At 39.5% G+C, this 22,078-nt stretch overlaps 1 protein-coding gene and 1 long non-coding RNA gene across 6 annotated transcripts in view; both read right to left on the bottom strand.

The window, feature by feature from the left end:
• Nucleotides 1–22,078, bottom strand: part of LOC131226076 (uncharacterized) — a 141,558-nt gene that overhangs the window by 61,708 nt on the left and 57,772 nt on the right. For all 5 annotated transcript variants that reach the window (XR_009161643.1, XM_058221754.1, XM_058221751.1 and 2 more), the window contains exon 10: nucleotides 1,874–1,993. Coding sequence is in view for 4 of the 5 variants with exons in the window: in XM_058221754.1 (XP_058077737.1) it covers nucleotides 1,874–1,993 (120 nt within the window). In the remaining variant the exon portion in view is untranslated. The remainder of the gene's footprint in view (nucleotides 1–1,873; nucleotides 1,994–22,078) is intronic.
• LOC131226077 (uncharacterized) lies at nucleotides 10,445–10,943 on the bottom strand. Its single transcript, XR_009161644.1, has 2 exons — nucleotides 10,770–10,943; nucleotides 10,445–10,676 (listed from the first exon to the last, which is right to left on the bottom strand). It is a non-coding gene; the product is annotated as an uncharacterized LOC131226077 (long non-coding RNA).

Raw genomic sequence — 22,078 nt, 5'->3', positions numbered from 1 at the left:
TTTTTAATGTTTTGAATTCCAAGTATGTATTGATGTCTTTTTCAACAATCCCTAAAGTTTCATTGAAAAATTTGACCTATTTCCCAATGTTCCCATGTTTCCCAACAACAACGATACATTACGCGATACAACCAATATATCCCATGCAATAACCAATATGTATCCATATCCCAAGGGTGCGATACATTACGCGATAACGATATTTAAAACATTTGTTTCTTCTACAATGATAAAGATCATACTCAAACCTTTCCGTATTGCAATATAGTTATTAGAATGATTTGACAGGTAACATTTAAAGAATTACATGAAGCAATGTTCCTTCACTTAACAATGACTCCTCTAGGACTGTTTGTAGAAGTTTGGAAGCTTTTGGTCAATGGTCACATTTAGCCGAAGTTATCAAAACAGGATCAACAAGGTCATTAAACTGAATTCGGGTTTTAAATTTTCAAATAGGGAATAGTGGTCATTTTCTAAATTGGTTCTTGGCCTAGATTTCCTAATTGGCTTATTACAATCAGTGTTTTCGGTAGCGCTCGTAGCGTAGTGTATGCTACATAGCGTAGCGTATCTAAAGCGCTACGTAGCATAAGCTACAGAGCATGTAGTGTACGCTACATGTAGCAAGTAGCGTATGCTACCTGGAATCTCTTTTTTAAAAAGTTTTTTCTTAATGCTAGTTCAACACCTATTTTAAAATGGTGGTGACTCATCCCCACCATATGTGGCACTATATTAGATCACTCCAGACCATCCAAAATGTGGTACATATTGTGAATTTGTGATGTTTCAATAAATGAAAAAAGAGGTCACACTTACAGATGTCTGAAGGCAAAGAGACGAAGATTTTGCGTGGAAATATGTGGTTGACGATCCAAATTCACAGTTAATAACTCATAGGAATTATGCATTTTGTAAAATTTATCATATTTTTCTATTATTTTAATTAAAAATATGATGTATTGTGTAGCTTACGCTACGCACTATAGAGGGCCAAACATTACGCTATATGCTACACGCTATTTAAAACACTGATTACAATCATTAAGTCACAACTTTGTGTTACGGGGCTTCTACCACATATCGATGCTTGGAAAACGTAAAACATTTTGTGGGGGGGGGGGGGGGGGGGGAGAGTATTAGTGGGTTTGCAGTTTCAATTAGCAGTGGTCTAGATCTTTGATCAGATAGGCCCCACCATGGATAGCAAATGCCAGAAAATCCGCTTAGGTTGGATATGGACCCTTGTATTTCCTGTCAATTTATGTTCTCCCAATCCAAGTCTAGGATACATTTAGGATTCTATATGTACAGGAGATTTTTGGAGTATTCAATCCACTACAAGCACACCATACAATTAGTTTGGATTTCCAAAATCATGGACCCACTTGAACTAAGCCAGGGACATTATGCTTATTCTGGATTTTGATATCACATAATACCTGCTCCCAGTCCCAATGACCAGAACTAAGCCAATAAATATCCCCATTGAATAAAAACCTACAAACAGATTTACACATCTAGGAGAGTTAATATAAACCATTAATATTACAATTTCTTATTTATGAAGACTACTAAAATTCTAAACAAGTGCAATGTTGCAGTCATAAGGATTACAAAAGACCCAAGTGGACCACCTGATCACTACTATCACAAAATTCAGTAACAAGTTTCATGAAGAAATATTCATGCAGAAATTTGGCAAGCAACTATTAACTGATGGAAATAAAGATTGCAACTCTGTTTTCAGTTGCGTGCATGATAATAACACATGAGAGCCGATAATTTCACTGGATGACATACAAAAATCATTATAAATGGCTCAAACTTTATATATATATATATAACATGATTTATTTGGAACACATACTTCCTGCACAGTATCCTTCAAAACAGAATGGGATTCTGATAGAATTTCTTGCATAAAGAAGCTCTGGATTTTTTCAGCAAGACCAGCAACATCACCTATTAGAGCATAAGCATCCAGTACCTGTATAGGGTTATAATAGTTTAACAGGCTGACAACTAAGAAACCATCGACTTCTACAGCTTAATAATGAATCCATGAAAAAGAAGCTAAAAATATGTATGACCAAAATAACAAACAGTGCCAATTTACGTAACGGCCTTTATGGCACACCATGAATGATGCAATTCATGGTGTGCCATAAAGGCCGTTACGTAAAGGTAACAGTGGCAACCGTTACACATTACGAGGTTGTAATGGCCGTAACAACCATTATGGAAAAAAAAATGACCTGTAATTGCCGTTAACGGCACGTTACGTCCCTTATAAAGGCCATAATAGCCCCATAATGATCTATTATGGGACAGATACAGGTTTTTCATACTTTTTAATCAACATTACTAGGCAGATACAGGTTTTTCGGGGGTTTTTTCAATAAATAAATAAGAGAGACCGTAACGGCCATTATGGGGCTGTAACCGCCGTTATGCCCCGTATCGTAAAGGTAATGGTGGTGGCCGTTACGGCCACCATTACCGAACACCCAAATGCATTAATTGGTAATGGTACTTTACATTTTTTTTTCAATGTTACATTAGTCTAGATCAGTTTTTTTTTTTTTTTTCTGTATTATTAATTTGTTTGTGAAGTGGATTTCAGAATATTTTCTGAACCCCAAATGCTAGTACATGCATAGACTCAATGACAAGAATGATTGAAGAAGGCCTCCAACAATTTCTATGCCGAAGTACTCCCAAGTCAAAAAAGGAAAAGTCAGGTTGGAAATCAGGTAATGTGTAATCTACACTTGTTTATTTGGTGCATTACTATGTAAAATATCAAGTTGTTCAAAAATGACACAGTTCTACTCAACAGATAGTGCACTTCAAAGACACGAGGATTATTCAGGTGAGGTTCTGCAATGGAACCCAGGTATTATTTGACCTAGCATCTACAATATTGTCAATGATATCAACACATGTTTCAATATCCCGGTCATCGATACATGTAACAATATCAATAGCCTAAACACTAATGGTGTTCCTAGTATCACAAATATTATCCACAATATTAGCAATATTATCAGTACTGTTGGGTCAGAAATATAGATATTGAGAGGAAAGTAAAATTTCAAGATATGCTTGACAATATTAACAATATCACTGATATTATTGCATGCATCTAAAAAATCATTTTCGGCCAATTTTCGACCAATTTTTTTTTTCAGCTAGGTTTTTTTTTTTTTTTCGAACTATTTTCGGCCGATTTTTAAAAATTACGAAAAATCATTTTTTGTCACTGTATTTCTGTTTTAATGGTTGAATTTGATGTATTAATCATAATAGAACATACCAATGTGCATTTAACAGATTATGCAACTGATTTTATATTATTTTCTTTCGGACTATTTTCAAACTATTTTTAAAAATTACGAAAAATCATTTTTTCCATTGTATTTCTATTTTAATGGTTGAATATGATGTGTTAATCATAGTAGAACATACCAATGTGCATTTAACAGATTATGTAACTGATTTTATATTTTTTTTTTCACTTTTTTATTTATTTTCGGACTAGTGACTTTATATTTATATTTTCTTATTTTGGACAGGTTTTAGAGCTTCGTAGAGTTTAGAACATAATTTCTTCTTTATTGATTAGATTCAGAAGTTCAAACTTTATTTTTTTAATCTATTTACATTAAGTTTCGAGATTTAAATTAACTAATTGATTCTCCTATAAAAACTGTATATAAACTTAGAAAATGTCTGGGTCTGGCCAACAAGTGAGGATATTGGATGGCAACATTGTCGGAGGGTAGGTGGTACTAGGCACCAAATGAAGTGCAATTATTGTGACAGACTAATAACTAGTGGAATTACGCGACTCAAACAATATTTGGCACGTTGAATGGGTCAAGTTGCAGGATGTACTAGAGTATTGTTGTGGGTAAAAATGGACTGACCAGGACGACTGAGCAAGGCGACTGGTATGAGAGAGAACACAGAGCATTTCAAAGTAAGTAGCTCGGCTCCGATAACCGTGCACGACCTCTACGAACAACTCGACGAACCAACCACCAGCGGAGGGTTTGACTCAGGTTGACCTCTGTCTATCGCGACCAACGAACTAACGAAAGGATCGACCCAACCTGCCTCGAAGAGAGACCGACCACAATCGACAATTCAACTCTGGAAGATCGGCCTCGACCTTTTTGATATGAACTTCGACCTTGGCCTTCCGATCTAGAGGTAGGCCCCAGCCATCGATACTGATATTCTCGAATCCCGACAACTCGGAGATCTAATCAGAGGGATCTCTTCAAGATCTTTGTCAAGGATCTCGGAAGATAACTGCGACACGCTTGGTGGGGGGGGGGGGGGGAGGAGAGATTCCTTCCACAATATGCACTTGCCATGCAGAGGCATTAGATTCCTTCCATAATATGCACTTGCCATGCAGAGGCATTACCAAACACATCACTGGCATAAGAAAGGTTATAAATAAGAGCCCCACCTACGGTGAAAGCTATGCTGAAATACACACCAAAAACCCTACATTCTACAAGACCCAGTTTGCTTGCCTTAACTTTGGCATCGGAGGGTCCCCTGCTGCGGCCAGGGTCTACATTATTGTTTCCTTTTGTAGGTGACTAGCAGTCTAAGGAGGACGTCGGGATATCAGCATCAACAATTGGTGTTGTCTGTGGGAGCGACATCAAAGCCGTTTCCTTCTCGTGAAAGTTCTACGATGGAAAAAGGGAGGAAGAGAGCGTTGCCTGCCATTGCTGCAACTACTCTTGTATCGGTGGAACAGTCCGCAAACCAAGGCGATCCACCCTCCTAGCACCAAGCCAATTCTGCTCCAGTGGCGCCTGCAAATAGATCCCGTAACCGGGGGGACGACTTGTCTCCCTAGAAAACCAAGTTGGGGTTCTAGCCGGCAATATCAAACGCGCATTATGCAAATACTAGAGAGGCAGAACGTGTCGCCAGACTATGGAGCAGAAGAAGCCGCAACCACCAGACAATCTCGACCTCTGCAACTTCCCCACGACTCATACAGAGCCAAGAAACAACCTAGACAGCATAATCAAGCACCTAGCTACACCCCGGGAACTACTGTGCTTGCCAACTCTGACCTACGCCACACGTTGGAGAACAAAAGGCGCGGAAAAGATCCCGAGGCGATGGCTGAGAACAAGGTTCCTTAGGAGGCCGATCTTAGGGAGATATGAGGTCAGATCAGCGATATTCAACAAGTGTACCGAGCTCGGGTCCCGAGCTCAGTAAAAGCAATGTTGGAAGAAGCAGAGCTGCCATTCACCGACGATATCATGGCATCGCCACTACCGCCGAGATTCCAGATGCCGCAAATCACTCCCTATTCTAGGACAGGTGATCTAGTCGAGCATCTAGAGTCGTTCAGAGCGTGGATGGAGCTGCACGGTGTGACTAGCTCGGTGATGTGCCAAGATTTCTCCCTGACCTTGTCAGAGGTGGCGCAAAAGTGGTACAGGTAGCTGAAGCCGAGGTCTATCAGTTCTTTTACACAACTCAGCAAAGCCTTTAGCACCCAAGTCATTGGCGGGATAGACGGGACAAAACCAGCAACTCATCTCATCACCGTTACCCAAAAGGAAGACGAGTTGTTGAAAGATTACATCATCTGCTTCAACACAGAAGCAGTATAGGTGGAAGGTTATTATGAGCAAATAGCCTTGCCACCATGATATCCGGCCTCAAGGAGGGTTGGATTTCTCTTCTCAATCGGCAAGAATCCTCCAACTATGTTGGCCGACCTGCTCAGCAGAGCACAAAAGTACTCCAATGCGAAAGAGATCTTCAGCTCGCGAAAGGCCACCCAGAGTGTAGGAAGCTCAGCCAAGGACTGAAAACGCAAAGAAGAACAACCTCCCTCAATTAACAACAAGAAGAGAAGAGAAGACACCTCGAACAGAAGTCAGCGTCCGAACAGGCAACCGAAAAGCAGATTTCGTTCTTATACTCCCCTGAACACCACCCCCGAGCAAGTCCTCATGGAAGTGCGTTACAAGAAGATCTTGAAATGTCCAAACAGGATGAAAGCCAACTCTGAGAAGCGTGACAAACAGAAGTATTGTCACTTCCACCACTACCACGACCATACTACTGTTGACTGCTTTGATCTCAAGGAAGAGATCGAGTCACTAATCCACAACGGATACTTGCGGGAGTATGTCTACAAGAGAAGGGATGAACGACTAGACCAGAGAAGCGAGCAACAGAATAACAGGAATAACAAAGCAACGGTCGAGATTCACACCATATTGAGAGGACCCGCTGGAGGTGGGGACTCAAACAGAGCTCATGCCATGATCATAAGCGGTAGCGGCTCAGAGCATCATGTTAACCTCACCAGTAAAGCCCCAAAAGAGCAGAAGCAGGTGGTAATTGATGCAGCAGCAGCAGCAGTAGGCGAAGGAATTAAAGCTCCCACGGCTAGGGAGATTAAGGAGAAATGGACAAATGCAGAGTATGTGGATGAAAAAGCATACGTGGCTACCTTGAAACTCATATGGCAGGCCAAATGATGCACGATCATGCGCGATGGTTGGACTGGCCCAACCAGACGCAGCATGATCAACTTCATGGTGTACTGCCACTTGGGAATTGTGTATCATAAGTCAATTGATGCCTCGGCTAAAATAAAAAATTCTAATTATATTTTTTCCCTAATGGATAAAGTGGTAGATGAGATTGGAGATGAGAATGCGGTGCAGATTGTGATCGATAACGAAGCAACATATAAGGTTGTTGGACATAAGTTGATGATAAAGAGACCACATATATTTTGGTCACCATGTGTTGCCCATTGTATTGATTTTATATTGGAAGATATTCAGAAAAAGAAGTGTTAGAGAAATGGTCGAAAGGGCAAGACAAGTGACGACATTTATTTACAACCATAATCAAGTAGTCACAATAATGAGGAAGTTCACGAAAGGACGAGATTTGCTGAGCCCTGTGGCGACTAGATTCATAGTAAACTTTATAGTCTTGGATAGTTAATACTAGCATTGGAGAGAGTTGAGTGAGATGTTCGCTTCCCGAGATTGGCTTAACACAAAACATGAGAAAAAGACATCAGGGACACTAGTTGAAGTTGTGAACACCATACGAGACAACAAATATTGGAAGAAGGTCAAGAGGATCCTAAAGGTGATGGAGCCACTAATGAGGGTACTCTATCTTGTTGAAACCGACGAAGCACCTACCATGGGCTTCCTCTATAATGCTATGGATAAGGCAAAGTTGGCAATTCAACATGATTGTACAAGTTGGGTGTCTCATTGGAATATGATCGACAAGAGATGGACAACACAACTCCATCACGATTTTCATGCAGCAGCTTACTACCTAAATCCTAGGTACAAATATGCCCAATCATTTGTTGCGAATAATGAAGTTGGTGTCGGGCTAAAGAATGTGATAAAGATATTAGACTTTAGAGCCAGACTTAGATATGCAAATAAAAGCGTTGAATGAATTAGATACATTTGGAAATTGTCAGGTTAGCTTTGGAGATGCTCTTGCACAGCATATAGTATCTAGGTTGCAACCGGCCAAATGGTGAATGAATTTCGGAGAGTACGAAGGCTCTCCAAAAAATTGCAGTAAAATTTTTTAGCCAGACAACTTCTTCTAGCTGCGAAAGGACTCGGAATTGTTTTGCACTTATTCATTTAAAGAATAGGAATAAATTGCATACTAGGACAATGGATAAACTTGTCTTCATGCACTACAACATGAGGCTAAGAATGCGACGACATTATAGGAGACATTGGATAGACTTGTCTTCATGCATTACAGGCGTTAGTGACACAGACCATTGTCTAATAAATTTGGGCAATATTTATGATGAGGACAACCCATTTTTACCTTAGTTGGAAGCAAGGAAAAAACACATTGAATAACATAGTGAAGAATTGAAAATTGATGACCCAATAATACGCACGGTGCAACAAGAGAGTCATGCAACTATGTTGGACCCAGAAATAGAGAAAACTTTCATGCAAAGTCCAGCTCAAGTTCAACGGAAGAGTACGAACAGTAGTAGCAACGAGACCGAGTCGAATGATCATGCTGGTGATGGTGATGATGCCCCTGATGCTAACACTTCTTATGTTGCTCAGCACACCATACAGCCGTTTACAGATTATGAGGTTGATGAACATCGACAAGGTACACGAGGTCAGACTTATGAGTATACTGAGTCACGATACAGCCAGCAGGAGGAGGCTAGGTCTAGTGGTGCACCGGGAGGTCTGGAACATCAGCAGGCCCATGGTCCTAGGCATTATGATGGATATTCTTATGGCCAATGGGATTATGGTTATACTGAGCCTATTCCATCACATTCATGTTGGAGTAGTCTTCCTTATCCATATCCATATGATTATAGATATCCAAATCCAAATCCAAGTTACTCATTACAGACACATTCTCAATCTCAAGATTCTCAATAGTCTGAGTACAGGCACTAGTACGGCTATTCAACGGGCACTGGTGGATATCCTTACTCCAGGTCGGAGTCGTTGCCTAGTCAGGATCAGTCATCCTCTGGTTTCATTGACCTGGTCTTTCCTTCTGGCACTGAATATTATGAATATGTAGCACCTATTCCACAATCGCAGCCTGATGATGAAGATGACGATGATGTGGAGGTCGAGCAGCCACAACAAAGTAGATTTTCATTTTGGTGGTGAGTGGTGACTCGTGAATTTTATTATGGTAATTGTAAATATAGATTTTTATTTTATTTTTTAAGGTAAGTATTGCTATATATACTCATTAGTCCATTACCCACACATTCACCAAGCAAGCACACACCTGACACTGCCGAACTTATACTTAAAATAACTCCCCTGACAACCAATCAAGTAATCTTTAATCAACTTGCAGGAGAGTATATCAAACACTACTATTTTTTTTTATATTCTTGACTTGAGGATGACAGGACATGAATCACAGGATAGGAGGAGAAGTCTCCGATATGTTGAAGGCTTTAAAATAGAATGAACATTGTAATTTATGCAAGTCTGGAGACCTCACACCTCATGTATGTTAATAACTTAATATAAAATAAATTATGAAAAATAATTGCAAACACTTTCACATGTAAGATATTTTGATACTACATTCATTTTAATATATCTATCGTTGATATTAGATAGTTAGAAAATTAAATGTATGAGTTTTGCAGTCAATTTCAGGTTACCAAGTTCATAAATTCATCAGACAGTCCGATACAACTTGTCACCAAAGAGTGGACCATTACACCACCATAAGCATGTTCAAATTATAAATGAATGCATATTTGGAATATTTAGAATATTCTGAATTTAATGGATATTTTTCCATATTTTTCTGACAAAAAAAAAAAATAAAATAAAATAAAAAATAAAAAATTTGACCGTTACACACCCCATATCGGCCGATACGGGGCGTATCCGTATCGATAACCGTGGGGACTGTTATGCCCACCGTTATTACAACAGAACACCTTGGTCTTGAGACTTGATAAAAGGCATGCATATTTCCTTGCTAGCAACCTTCTCTTCGATGAAGTGACAACTTATTTCGTTGTGTTTGATTCTTTCATGATAAGTTGAATTATTAGCAATGTGAGTAGCAACTTAATTATCACAATCCAATCTCACGGGGGTATCAACCATAAACGTGAGCTTGCACATTAACTTCTTCAACCAAATGAGTTAACATGTTGCATGGGCCATTGCCATGTATTCTGCCTTAGCACTTGAATGAGCAACTAAACTTTGCTCCTTACTTCTCCATGTAAACAATATTACCACCTACATAGGTACAATGACCGCCTGTCGGATGGAGAGCCAGCCTAGTTTGCACTGAAACACCTACCCAAAGATGGCCATTTCACTTGTAGAGAATACGAGGTTTAGGAGCTCCCTTTAAATATCTAAGGATGCAAAGCACGTCCTCCACTTGGGGGTACAATGACCGCCCGTCGGATGGAGAGCCAACCTAGTTTATATCAGAATACCCTTCTACCTGGAGATGGCCATTTCGCTTGTGGAGAATACCAGGACTAGGAGCTCCCTTTAAATATCCAAGGATGCGAAGCACTGCCTCCATATGGGGAATATGAGGAGCATGCATGCACTAACTAACTACACTGACTGGATAAGTGATATCTGCTTGGGTAATTATCAAGTAGATCAATTTTCTAATAAGTCAGTGATATCTCCCTAGATCATCAAACAATTCACATTGATCCACACTCAACTTCTTAGTTGTATCCATAGGACTTTTCAGCCAGCTTGGCTCCCAAAGGACCTATCTCTTCCAATAAATCCATCATGTACTTCCATTATGACAAGTTAATGACTACCTTCAACCTTGCCACCTCCATACCCAAGTATTGAGGCAACCTAAATCCTTTGCATAGAAGTGTCGCTGTAAAAACTTCTTCAACTTGTCAATACATATACCGTCACTATCAATGACAATGATATCGTCCACATACACCTCATTTCATCTTACAAAGATAGAGTGGTCAACCTAGTTACTCTTCATCCTAAACTCCACCTTACTTGTCAAACGAAGCTCGCGGGCATTGTTTTAAGCTATAAGATTGACTTCTTAAGGAGGAATACTTTGTCGGACTCCCCATAAGCAACAAACTCGATCTCCAAGAAGTAAAGCATTTTTCACATCAAGTTCGGTCACAAGAGAAGAAGTCTTTGAGTAGTCAACTCTTAAGGTCTAAGAAGTAAGAATACCCTTTTGCAACTAATTGAGTATTTAACCGATCCATTGAGCCATCGAGGTTACACTTCACCATATACACCCAACTAGATGCTTTCCCGCTGGTAGCTCAACTAATGTCCAAGTTTGGTATTGATATAATGCAGTCATCTCTTCGTCCATAGCGTGTTTCCACCCATCATTGATAGCCTCCTAGAAAGAGTAAGGAACAAACACGGACGACAAAGATAGTAAATTGTCGAAATGAAATAGATAAGACAACAAAGGAAATAAAATAAGATATAGGATGTTGAGTGCAAAAAATATACCCTAATGCGGATTGATAGACAAGTCACCTTCATTTAACGGTACCGGTGAAAACTTAGAGCAATGATATTCGAACGGGGTAGAAGGATTAATAGAGGACACTTTTGTATGCACTCCATCCCGTCTCTTAAAACGTCTAGAGTACACCTACAAATGCAGATCTACACGTTGTACAAGAACCCTTTCCATTAACAAAGTTGTGTCTTGCACAATGGGTCTAGAGCCTCTTTCAAACTGCAATGATTCTCCTTCCTAAGAGAAATATAGAGTGTGTTCAAAGAAAGTAACTTCGGCTGACACGTAATGTCTATGAGTAATAGGATTATAACATTTATATTCTCGTTGGGTACGAGAATACCTACGAAAATGCACTTCACAAATTTTGGTTCAAATTTGTTAAGGACATGGTCAAACTGATATACAAAACACACAAAACTAATTATCTTGGGAGAAATTGAAGATGCTTGCCTATAAGGACATAAGACAAAAAGGAGGTTTTCATCTAAAGCCCAATGAAGGCATCCGATTTATTAAATAGTATGCAATCAGAACTGCGTGACTCCAAAATATTTTAGAAACCTTCATATTTAACAACAATGCCCTAGACCCCAATGACCTCAAGAAAATGTTGATTCCTACATTTTTCTACTCCATTTTGTTGTGGCGTGTGTGCACATGAAGTTTGGTGAATAGTGCCGTGGAATATGAGATATGAGTCAAAGTCGTGAGATACATATTCCTTAGCATTGTTTGAAAGTAAAATATACACTTTAGCATTGAATTGAGCTTGTAGTTGCATAAGAAATTCCTTAAAACAAGAGAACACTACAAAACAATCCTTCAGTAAGTATAACAATGTCATTCTAGAGCAACCATCTACAAACATAATAAAATATTTGAAATTAGATAAACTAGCAATACGAACTAGACCACAAACATCAGAATGTATCAAATTGAAAGGTTTATGACTTCTTTTATACACATGAGGAAGAAATGACACTATGATACTTGTTTAACTCACAAGCCTCACGCTCTGGCCTAGACACATACGACAATGATGGGAGAAGACTCTTTAAACTACCTAGGGACGGATGACCAAGCTAGGAATGCCGCCGATGGAGAGAGACATGTTTGTAACGCAGCTCCAGTTATTCCACTGTCGAGGTAAAAGGATCCATTAACTTCATGTCATCCACTAGTCATCCTCACAATCTTTGGATCCTAAAGTTCACGACATGAAGGATAGAATTTGACAAAATAGTTTAAGGATTTGGCTAATTTACTCAGCAACAATAAACTCAAAGGAAATTAAGGAGTATAAAGTATTGACAATAATGGAGAGTTGGAATAGGAAGAGTAATACCCACCCCAAATACATGAGTTGAAGTATTGTCTGCTATTGAGGAAATAGATGACGATTAGACTAGCTGAGACAACAGGTTGTGCTTACCGGTCATATAATCGAAAGCTTCAGAGTTAATGACCTAATGAACACTCTCAAAAGAAGCAAGACAAATTATAAATGACGGAGCAAGAGTACTTTGTGAGAATATTGTATATATGGGTTATCATGAGTTGTAATATAAAGTTCTAAATAAGCTTCCTTGTATAGTCTTGTAGAGTGGTTATTTAAACCCACCTTTGGGTTGAAGCAATATAGAAAAACATCTCCAAATTCCTTAGTTCACATGGTATCAAAGATAGGTTTTTGAACCTACCGCACGACAAGCCACCGCTCCTCCATTGATTCCGACGCTCCTCCATTGATTCCGGTGGCCCATACCTGCCACACAAAACCTCCAGATCCTCCAGATCCAACACTCATCTCTGCCCAAAACCTCCAGATCCAGCACTCATCTCTGCCCAAAACCTCAACCATTTCCATCAGATCGCACTAGCGACAGCTCCAGATTGCGGAACCCATCTTTTGTTCTGTTTCTGGCATACCGCTTCTGGCCTAATTCGACGAATCTCTCCGTTGAAACCCATCAAGTCGATTATTCTCCATCGACGACGGCAGCTCTACCTCTGCTCGTCAGATTCGGTCCTGCTCACCCAGAAATCAGTGGAACATTTCCTCTTCATGGTTTTTCTTTCTCATGGCATCCATGAATCCCTCCAATAAGATCGAAACTATCCATGTTAGGTTGGATGGGAAAAAAATTTCCCAGTGGTAGTTTCAATTCAAGCATTTTCTAGCAAGAAAGAGCCTCTACAGCTATGTGGATGGTTGATGGTTCGATAGGCAAACCAAATGATGAAAAGGAACTCCTATCTTGGACCACAAATAATTCGAAGGTGGTCACATGGATCCTTAACAGTGTTGAGAGCAACGTTGCAATTAACCTCACATCATTCGAGACTGCATCTGAAATATGGGCTTACTTGAAAATGTGTTACCAACAATCAAATTATGCCCGTCACTATCAAGAAGAGTATGAGCTGTCAAAATTAGAACAAAGAGCTCCGAGTATACAAGATTTCTATTCTAAACTTACCTCCCTTTGGCATGAGATTCAACTTATGGATCCAGTTATTCCCACTGCGGCGGTCGAGACAGTAAAGATACTTTGCGACACAAGTAAATTGATGCAATTTCTATATAAACTCATCCGGAGTTTGAACCAACCCGAGCCGCTCTGATGAACCGGCCTCAACTTCCATCTCTTGAGGCAGCTCTATCTGATTTGATGGCAGAAGAGACGTTTGAAAACCCTTGCTTCCATGAGAGAGGTGGTGCTTGATGCTGCCTTCATTACTCGTAATTTTTTAGGAAAGTCACGAGACATGTCGAAAGTTAAATGTTTTGAGTGTAATGGATTTGGTCATGTGGCTACTCGTTGTCCCAACAAGAAAGCAAATCTGAAATCCTCTGGACTAAGTACTTTGTTTTGTCGATACTGCAAACAAGAAGGACATGATATAATCGATTGCCCGACTCGCCCTCCTCTACCTCGTCACCACCAGCGATGTGGACGTGCATTTATGGCTTCCTCTGCTGAGAAGCCTGACTCATCATCTATGGTCCCATCGGTGCAGCCTAATCTACTTTCCCCCGAACAAATTCAACAAATCCTTCAAGCGATGGGTCCTTCAGGTTCAATAGGTAATATTGATCTTATAAATCTTTGGTATATTGACTCAGGGGCATCTAATCATATGAGTAAGGATCTTTCTTGTCTAACTGATTGTGTCCCCTGTAGAGGAGTGGGTTCCATCTACACTGCGGATGGGAACCATTTACCTATCTCTCAGATTGGGTCCTTGAAAGTCTCACCTTCATCATCTCGCAATTTCTTCCTTCGCAAAGTGTTTCATGATCCTAAATTATTTGCCAACTTGATTTCGGTTGCTCAACTAGTGGAAAATAATTGTTTGGTTTTGTTTTCTCAGTCTGGTTGTTTCATACGGGATCTGGAAGTAGGGAAGCTGATTGAAAAGGGCCATAAGAGGGGAAGGTTATTTACTTTGGAGTTCAATCCCAGAGTTGTCTCATCGCATTGTTTTTTTCTTCCATCTTCTCATGATATTTCTTTTGCTAATAAATGCTGGGGCATAGTCGTTTAGGGCATCCAAATTCTAAAAACATGCTTTTCTTATTTAGATCTAGTCTTTTGACTGATGAAATCAATATTAGTCTCATTTCCATTGATATGAACTGTGTTAGTTGCAAAGTGTGTAAATGTACTGCATTGCCCTTTTCATTAACTCTCGAACTCGAAATCTGTTTTGATCTCGTTCCTATTGATGTTTGGGGTCCATCTCTCATCATGGCTCATGGTGGTTCGTTGTATTACATCATCTTTGTAGATGACTTTTCAAGGCACACTTGGATTTATTTCATGAAGCACAAGTTTGAAGCATTATCATGTTACAGACAATCTTCATCATATGTGGAGACCCAATTTGCAAAGAAAATTAAAGTTCTACGGTCTGACTTTATGGGAGAATATATGTCTTCTGAGTTTGAGACTTTTCTAAGTTTAAATGGTATTATACATCAGCGAATGTGTCCTCACACACCAGAGCAGAATGGAGTAGCAGAACAAAAGAAACGGCACATTACTGAGGTAGCAACCACCATGATGGAGTATGCCCGTGTTCCAAAATTTCTTTGGGCCGAAGCAAAATCAACAGTTGTGTATTTGATCAATCGATTACCTTCCAGTGTTTTGGCCAACCGGAAAACTCCCACATTCTTCCTTCATGATAAAGATCCATATTATAGTCGGTTAAGAGTGTTTGGATGCATTGTTTTTGTTCATCTTCCAGAATGAGAACGGGATAAACTCAGTCCCAGGGCAGCAAAATGTGTATTTCTTGGATATGGGGAGCATCAAAAAGGGTATCGTTGTTATGATCCATGTGCTCATCGTGTTCGTGTGTCTAGACATGTCACATTCTTTGAAAGTTTATTATACTATAAAGTTGTCCATGCATCTCCATCAGTTACCGTTGTTCCATCTTCCATTTCTCATATGTCCCCTTTTAAAGAAAATCATTCTATGCTTCCTTCTTCCTCTCCTCTTTTGCAGGTCTACCAACGCCGTGTGAAGCCTATCTCTCTTGGGTCCTCTCCCTCAGCTGCTCCTGCTTTCGATCAGGTGTCCTCTTCTCCTATAGCGCAGGTAATTATCCCACCTTCCGCTAAGATCCACTTACGTCGTCCGTCTGTTCCTCCCTGTCGATTAAATCTTTTTGCCTCTCATCATGCCTTGTTTTCTGGATTAGATTCTTTGGTTGTCCCTACTTATTCTTAGGCATATACACAACCGTGTTGGGTAAAGGCCATGGATGATGAGATTCAGGCACTCAAGGAGAATGCTACTTGGACGTTGGATCCATTACCTGAAGGGAAGAAAGTGATAGGCAGCAAACGGGTATATACTGTGAAATTAAAATCTGATGAGAGCTTAGATCAATACAAAGCTCGGCTAGTGGCCCAGGGAGAGTATGGAGTTGATTATGATGAGACATTAGCTCCAGTGGGAAAAATGAAAACAGTTCGTTCCTTGATCACCATAAGTTCTTCTAAAGGTTGGCAACTCAGTCAACTCGATGTCAAGAATGCTTTCCTCCATGGGAATCTCAAAGAAGAAGTTTACTTCAAGCAATCTCCCGGCTAAAGTCCAAGGATCCACGCTTAGTTTGCGAGCTATCTAAAGCTTTATATGAACACAAACAAGCACCAAGAGCATGATTTAAAAATTTTCATGGGGTGTTAACCACGGCGGGCTATTCTCAAAACCAACTCATCACTGTTTATTCTAAAGTCTGATTCAGGTCTTGTTGCTTTATTGGTCTATGTTGATGATATTCTCATCACAGGAAGTGATGCTCAAGGAATTGCCGATCTCAAATCATTACTTCACTCCTCATTTCATATGAAGGATATGGGGCCATTAACATACTTTTTGGGTCTTGAAATTTCTAGTAATACTCAAGGTTATCTCATGAGTCAACAAAAGTATACCTGTGATTTGATCAAGCTAGCAAACCTTACAGCTAACGAGACCCATGAGACTCCTCTAGAATTAAATGTCAAGTATGGGAAAGATGGTGGAAACTTTCTCTCAGATGGTACAACCTATAGGCAACTGGTGGGGAGATTAGTCTATCTCACTATGTCTCGTCCTGATATCTCATATGCAGTTCATGTTGTTAGCCAAATTGTCGAGGCACCTCACACATTGCATATGATAGCAGTTCATCACATTATTCGATACCTTTAAGGTACCCTCAATTAGGCGTTTCTCTTTCCATCATCGCATGATCTACAATTATCTACTTACTCTGATGTAGACTGGGCAGGTTGTCCCATTTAACGACGGTCCACCACTGGCTAATGTGTTTTCTTGGGACAACCATTGGTTAGCTGGAAGTGTAAGAAGCAAACCACGGTATCTAGATCCAGCACAAAAGCCGAATACTGTGCAATAGCAGAGGCATGTAGTGAAATTACTTGGTTTCGGGGATTGGTGACAGATCTTAGGATTCATTTGTCTTTACTGACTCCATTATATGCTGAAAACCTCAATGCTATTCAGTTGGCTTCCAATCTAGTATTTCACGAGCACATTAAACACATCAAAGTTGACTGAAATTTTGTGAGAGAAAAATACACAACTGGAATCATTTCTCTTCCTTACATCAGAGCTACAATTTGCTGATTTATTTACAAAAACTATTGACCTCATCCCATCATAGGTTTCTTCGTGGCAAACTGATGTTGGTTTATTATCCCACATCAGTTTGAGGGGGGGAGTGAGAATATTGTATATATATGGGTTATCATTAGTTGTAATATACTATGTATAAAGAAGCTCTAAATAAGCTTCCATGTATAGTCTTGTAGAGTGGTTACTTAAACCCACCTTTGGGTTGAAACAATACAGAAAAACATCTCCAAATTCCTAAGTTTACATACTTGAGGAGGATAAGGCATGAGTGGAGTGTTCTTACAAGAGCTTAAGCATACTCTTCCATAGACTGTGTAACTATGTCACTTAAAGTACTCAACTAAGAATGGGTGGAGACAAGCTTAGAGACATAACCCTCGGAACCATCTCCAAAGAGCGAACCTAGTTTCCCCAAGCTGGTTTACCAACAAGATCCCAACATGCATCAGTTGTGTGGTTATTAAGATCACAATGGGTACAGATTACCACAACCACGACCCCACCAAAATATGTACCGTGATCACCTCATATACTCCTAACTCCAAAACGGCCTCCCTTAGAATCTCTACCACCAAACAATCTACCATGACCGTGGCCACCTCGACTTCCCCCATCTCCTCTACCAAATACAGAGACAAACGCAAAGCGATCAAATGGGGATGACCTTTGTGCATTTATACCAACTATACGTTAAACTTGGGCAAATGCCTCCATAGCAGATGGAATCTCACTAACTCCAAAGATCTAAGCTCTCACAGGCTCAAACTCAGGAAGAAAACCAAAGAGGAATTTTAGCAACATGGAATCCCTCCATTTAACGTTGCATGGTCTCATATTTTGTCAACAATAGTCGATACACATTCAGTTCTTCCCACATACCTCTCAAAGTTTATTAATATTCTCCCACTCTTATATCTCTATTGAAGAGAAAAAAAATTCATGAGCAACTCATAAATACAAGTTAAGTTCTTATCACATGAATACATATTCCTCAAGCTTTCCCATACTTTGGTTATCTTGAAGATGGCATTCACATTGGATATGAGATTCCATATCATTCCATAACAACGCTCTAATCAGGGCATCTTCTGCCACCCAATCTTCATATTCAATTGAGTCTTCTGTAGGCTTGGGAAAAGTCAAATACATTAACTTTCTCTTAACTGTAAGAAAATTTTCTACAGATGTGGCCCACTGTAGGTAATTTTCTCCGTTAAGTTTAGCTAATGTGATTTGCATATTCATCGACTCGGATGGAAACAAGAGATCTAAAGCTTCATTCTTGACATCCATATTCAGAGAATCACAGAAAACAGACATACAAGGGAATAACTTTGCAATTTAATCTAACCAAATATGGACTTTAAATGACATGTAACCACGAACACGATCGATTAGGAACATTACTTGCTTCACGTCTTTTACTCATACACTTAATCTTCAATCTTGCCATCAACAACTTCCAAATACAACAATTGTCTTCAAATTTGACCCCTTTCTTCAAATATGATTGTAAATCTGACTATAGATGCACACGATGGCCCATTTTGACCTGTCACAGTGGTAGAATATGAAAGTGGGACTCACACACCTTCACAGAACACAATTATACGAGTCATCAGGTGGTGGTACAATGACAGAATGGATTTAGGTTAGATCAGCCCCAAACACATTAGGGTTCCACCACAATAAGAAGAACAAAGAAGAGAAAGAAGAAGGAAACAGGAGAAAAAGGAGATGAGACAAGGTATTGGATCAATAGTGCTCTGATACCATGTTCTTAAACATGTAATGGAGCAAGAAAGAGGAGAAATGTGAGAAACAAAGAGGAGAAAGAGAGGGGACAGCAATAGCCTCTATGGTTTCACTAATTAATGTGAAATTACAAGTATGACATGCCCTTCACTCTTTATATCATTGTAGTACATCAGCCCATGGGCCTAAGACTTAACCCAACACATGTTTAGGCCCATAAACCAAACCAAATCACATAAGAACCAAAGTTGGCCCACTAGACCACATGTGTAACACGCAGTGTTTTAAGTATCGATGATATTGGCCGATATATCGCACACTATATCTTGTATCTAGTGTTCGAAATATCGGTATCGCACAATGTATCGCACCCTTGGGATACAGATACGTATTGGTTATTGCACGGGATATATCGTTTGTATCACATAATTTATCACACTTTTTTGGAAAACATTGGGAAAATTGTTGAATTTTTCAATGAAACTTCAGGGATTATTTAAAAAGACCTTAATACACACTTGTAAATCATGAAATCTCAAAAAGGAAGTGGACATAATAGGTTTCCTTTGTATATGGTACTAAGATATGCGTTGTTCAATTGAACTTAGACAACTTTATTCAGTATCCACCCCGTCCATCCGTTTTTTCATATCATTTTAAGACATGATCCAAAAAAATGAAGCAAATCCAATAATCCGGTGGACCGTACCATAGGAAATAATGATGATTGACCATTAATGGGCCACAAAAGTTTGGATGAAGCTGATAATTGTTTTTTCTCTTCATTCAAACTTATGTGAAGTTATCGACCGATTAAGTGCCTAATATAGGGAAAATCAAGGTACACCCTAAGAAGTTTTTAATGGTACTGTGTTCAACCACCATTGTTTCCTTGAGTATAGTCCACTTAAGACGAAAAATAAGATAGTCTAACAATCAAGTGGACCACACTGAAAAAAGCAGTGGGGGGATTGAACGTCTGCCATTGAAACCCTGTTGGGGTTCACAGAAGTTTTGGATCAATATGAAATTTGTTTTTACTCTTCATCCAGGTCTTTGTGACCTTATGAACAGATTGGATGGAAAATAAACGTTACGGTGGGCCCTACAAAATTTTTAACAGTGAAAATCATTATCTCCGCTGCTATTTGTGGTGTGGTCCAGTTGATCTTTGGATATGATACATTTTTTGTTTAGTACTATAAAATGATCTCGAAAAATGGATAAACGGTGTGGATATAATAAATACATAATTGTGGGGACATGTAACTTTGATCTCCTTTGAACCATTCATACAACTTGGAGCTCGAGGAGCGTCAGCGCTCGTCTTCGCACAACACGTACCTACACCAGCTATATAGCTGGTGTGTGGTACACCAGCCAATCCGCTTCCTCCTAGAGACGATTCAAAGTTATATGAGCCCACAATAATATATTTATTAGATCCACACCGTTCAACCATTTGGAGAGATCATTTTAGATCATGAGCCCAAAAATAAGTAATATCCAAAGCTCAAGTGGACCACACCACAAATAGCAGTGTGACAGTGATTCTCACTGTTAAACATTCGTAGGGCCCACCATAACTTTTATTTTCCATGCAATCTGTTCATAAGGTCACAAAGACCTAGATGAAGAGGAAAAAGAAATATCATATTTATCCAAAACTTCGTACCTCAAAAGGGTTTCAATGGTAGATGTTCAATCTCCCATTGTTGTTTGCAGTGTGGTCCACTTGATCTTTGGATCTGTCTTATTTTTCGGCTCAAGCCTTACGACAAGCTCACCAAATGGACGAACGGTTTGGATATAACGCATACCTTATGATGGGACCCACAGAACTTGATGACGTCAACACATCAGTAAGTTCGGTGGTGTGCGGTACACCAGCCAACCCAAAATCACGTAAAAAGGGCTCGGACGCCCTTTTTTTCGACACAGAGAGGGTTCCGGCCTTCCGGAACCCTAAAATCTCGCCCAAATCCATAAATTTTCAGATCTCGCGATGATTTCTCCGGATTTCGGAGAGGATTTCTCCGGAATTCGCTTGGATTTCTTCGGATGTCGACGGATTTCTCTCCTGTGACCCGGAAATGTCGACCACGGCCCACCAAATTCAGTAGAAAGCTCCGCTCTTAGGCAGATTGAATAGGCAATAGATTTTTTTCTATATATTTTTGGAATTTTTGTATGAGATGCGGATAAAATGTCGTGGTATGTCACGCGGCTACAGTCCTACGCAAAAATCTGCCATATCAGGCATTATTGTGCGATATCTCACGATACTTTGTGATATATCACACGATAAATGGAAGTTTGACAATTTTCAGTATTTTTTTTTTTGGTATTTTCGGGGGGTTTCGTATCGCTGACTGTCGATACTGATATTATCGATATTACGAACACTGCTTGTGTCCCACCTGTGCGATACAAACATGCAAGTAGAGGGATATATTCCACATGTTCGATCCAGTGAGCATTTTTTATTTTCAATCTTCTTTTTCGGTAAATCATGTTAAATCAGTGTCAGATTATTACAAATCCATGATTTTTCATATTTTGCATGAAAAATCATGGATTGGGAGTTTCGATTTCGAGATTTGGAGGAGATGGGCTAAGTTGTGGAAAATTGAAAAAAAAAAAAAAATTCCAATTTCTCATAAATCGTTTGCAATCTGTGTCCGAACATAAAATCAAACATGTATGTAACCTAATCTAGTGATTCTTCTTTCGCTTTTGAATGCATTGCTTGTGTTTCCATACGACTTTTTTACATTTATAAATTATATAAATAGACTTTGAATATACTAGCATCAATTAAGTTAGACAATGCATAGATCAGGACCCCATGCAAAGAAAACCTATTATTTGCACTTGTGTTTTGTAATGTTTTGATTTGTAAGTGTGTAATGATGTCTTTTTTAACAATCACTGAGGTTTCATTAAAAAATTCAACCAATTTCCCAATGTTTCCCCAAGTTTCCAACAACAATGATACATTACGCAATACACCAGATATAACCCATGCGATAACCGAGACGTATCCGTATCCCAAGGGTGCGATACGTAACACGATACCGATA

Source organism: Magnolia sinica, chromosome 14 (assembly GCF_029962835.1).
Source record: "Magnolia sinica isolate HGM2019 chromosome 14, MsV1, whole genome shotgun sequence".
In the NCBI taxonomy this organism is placed as follows: domain Eukaryota; kingdom Viridiplantae; phylum Streptophyta; class Magnoliopsida; order Magnoliales; family Magnoliaceae; genus Magnolia; species Magnolia sinica.
This window is presented reverse-complemented; position numbering and strand designations above follow the sequence as displayed.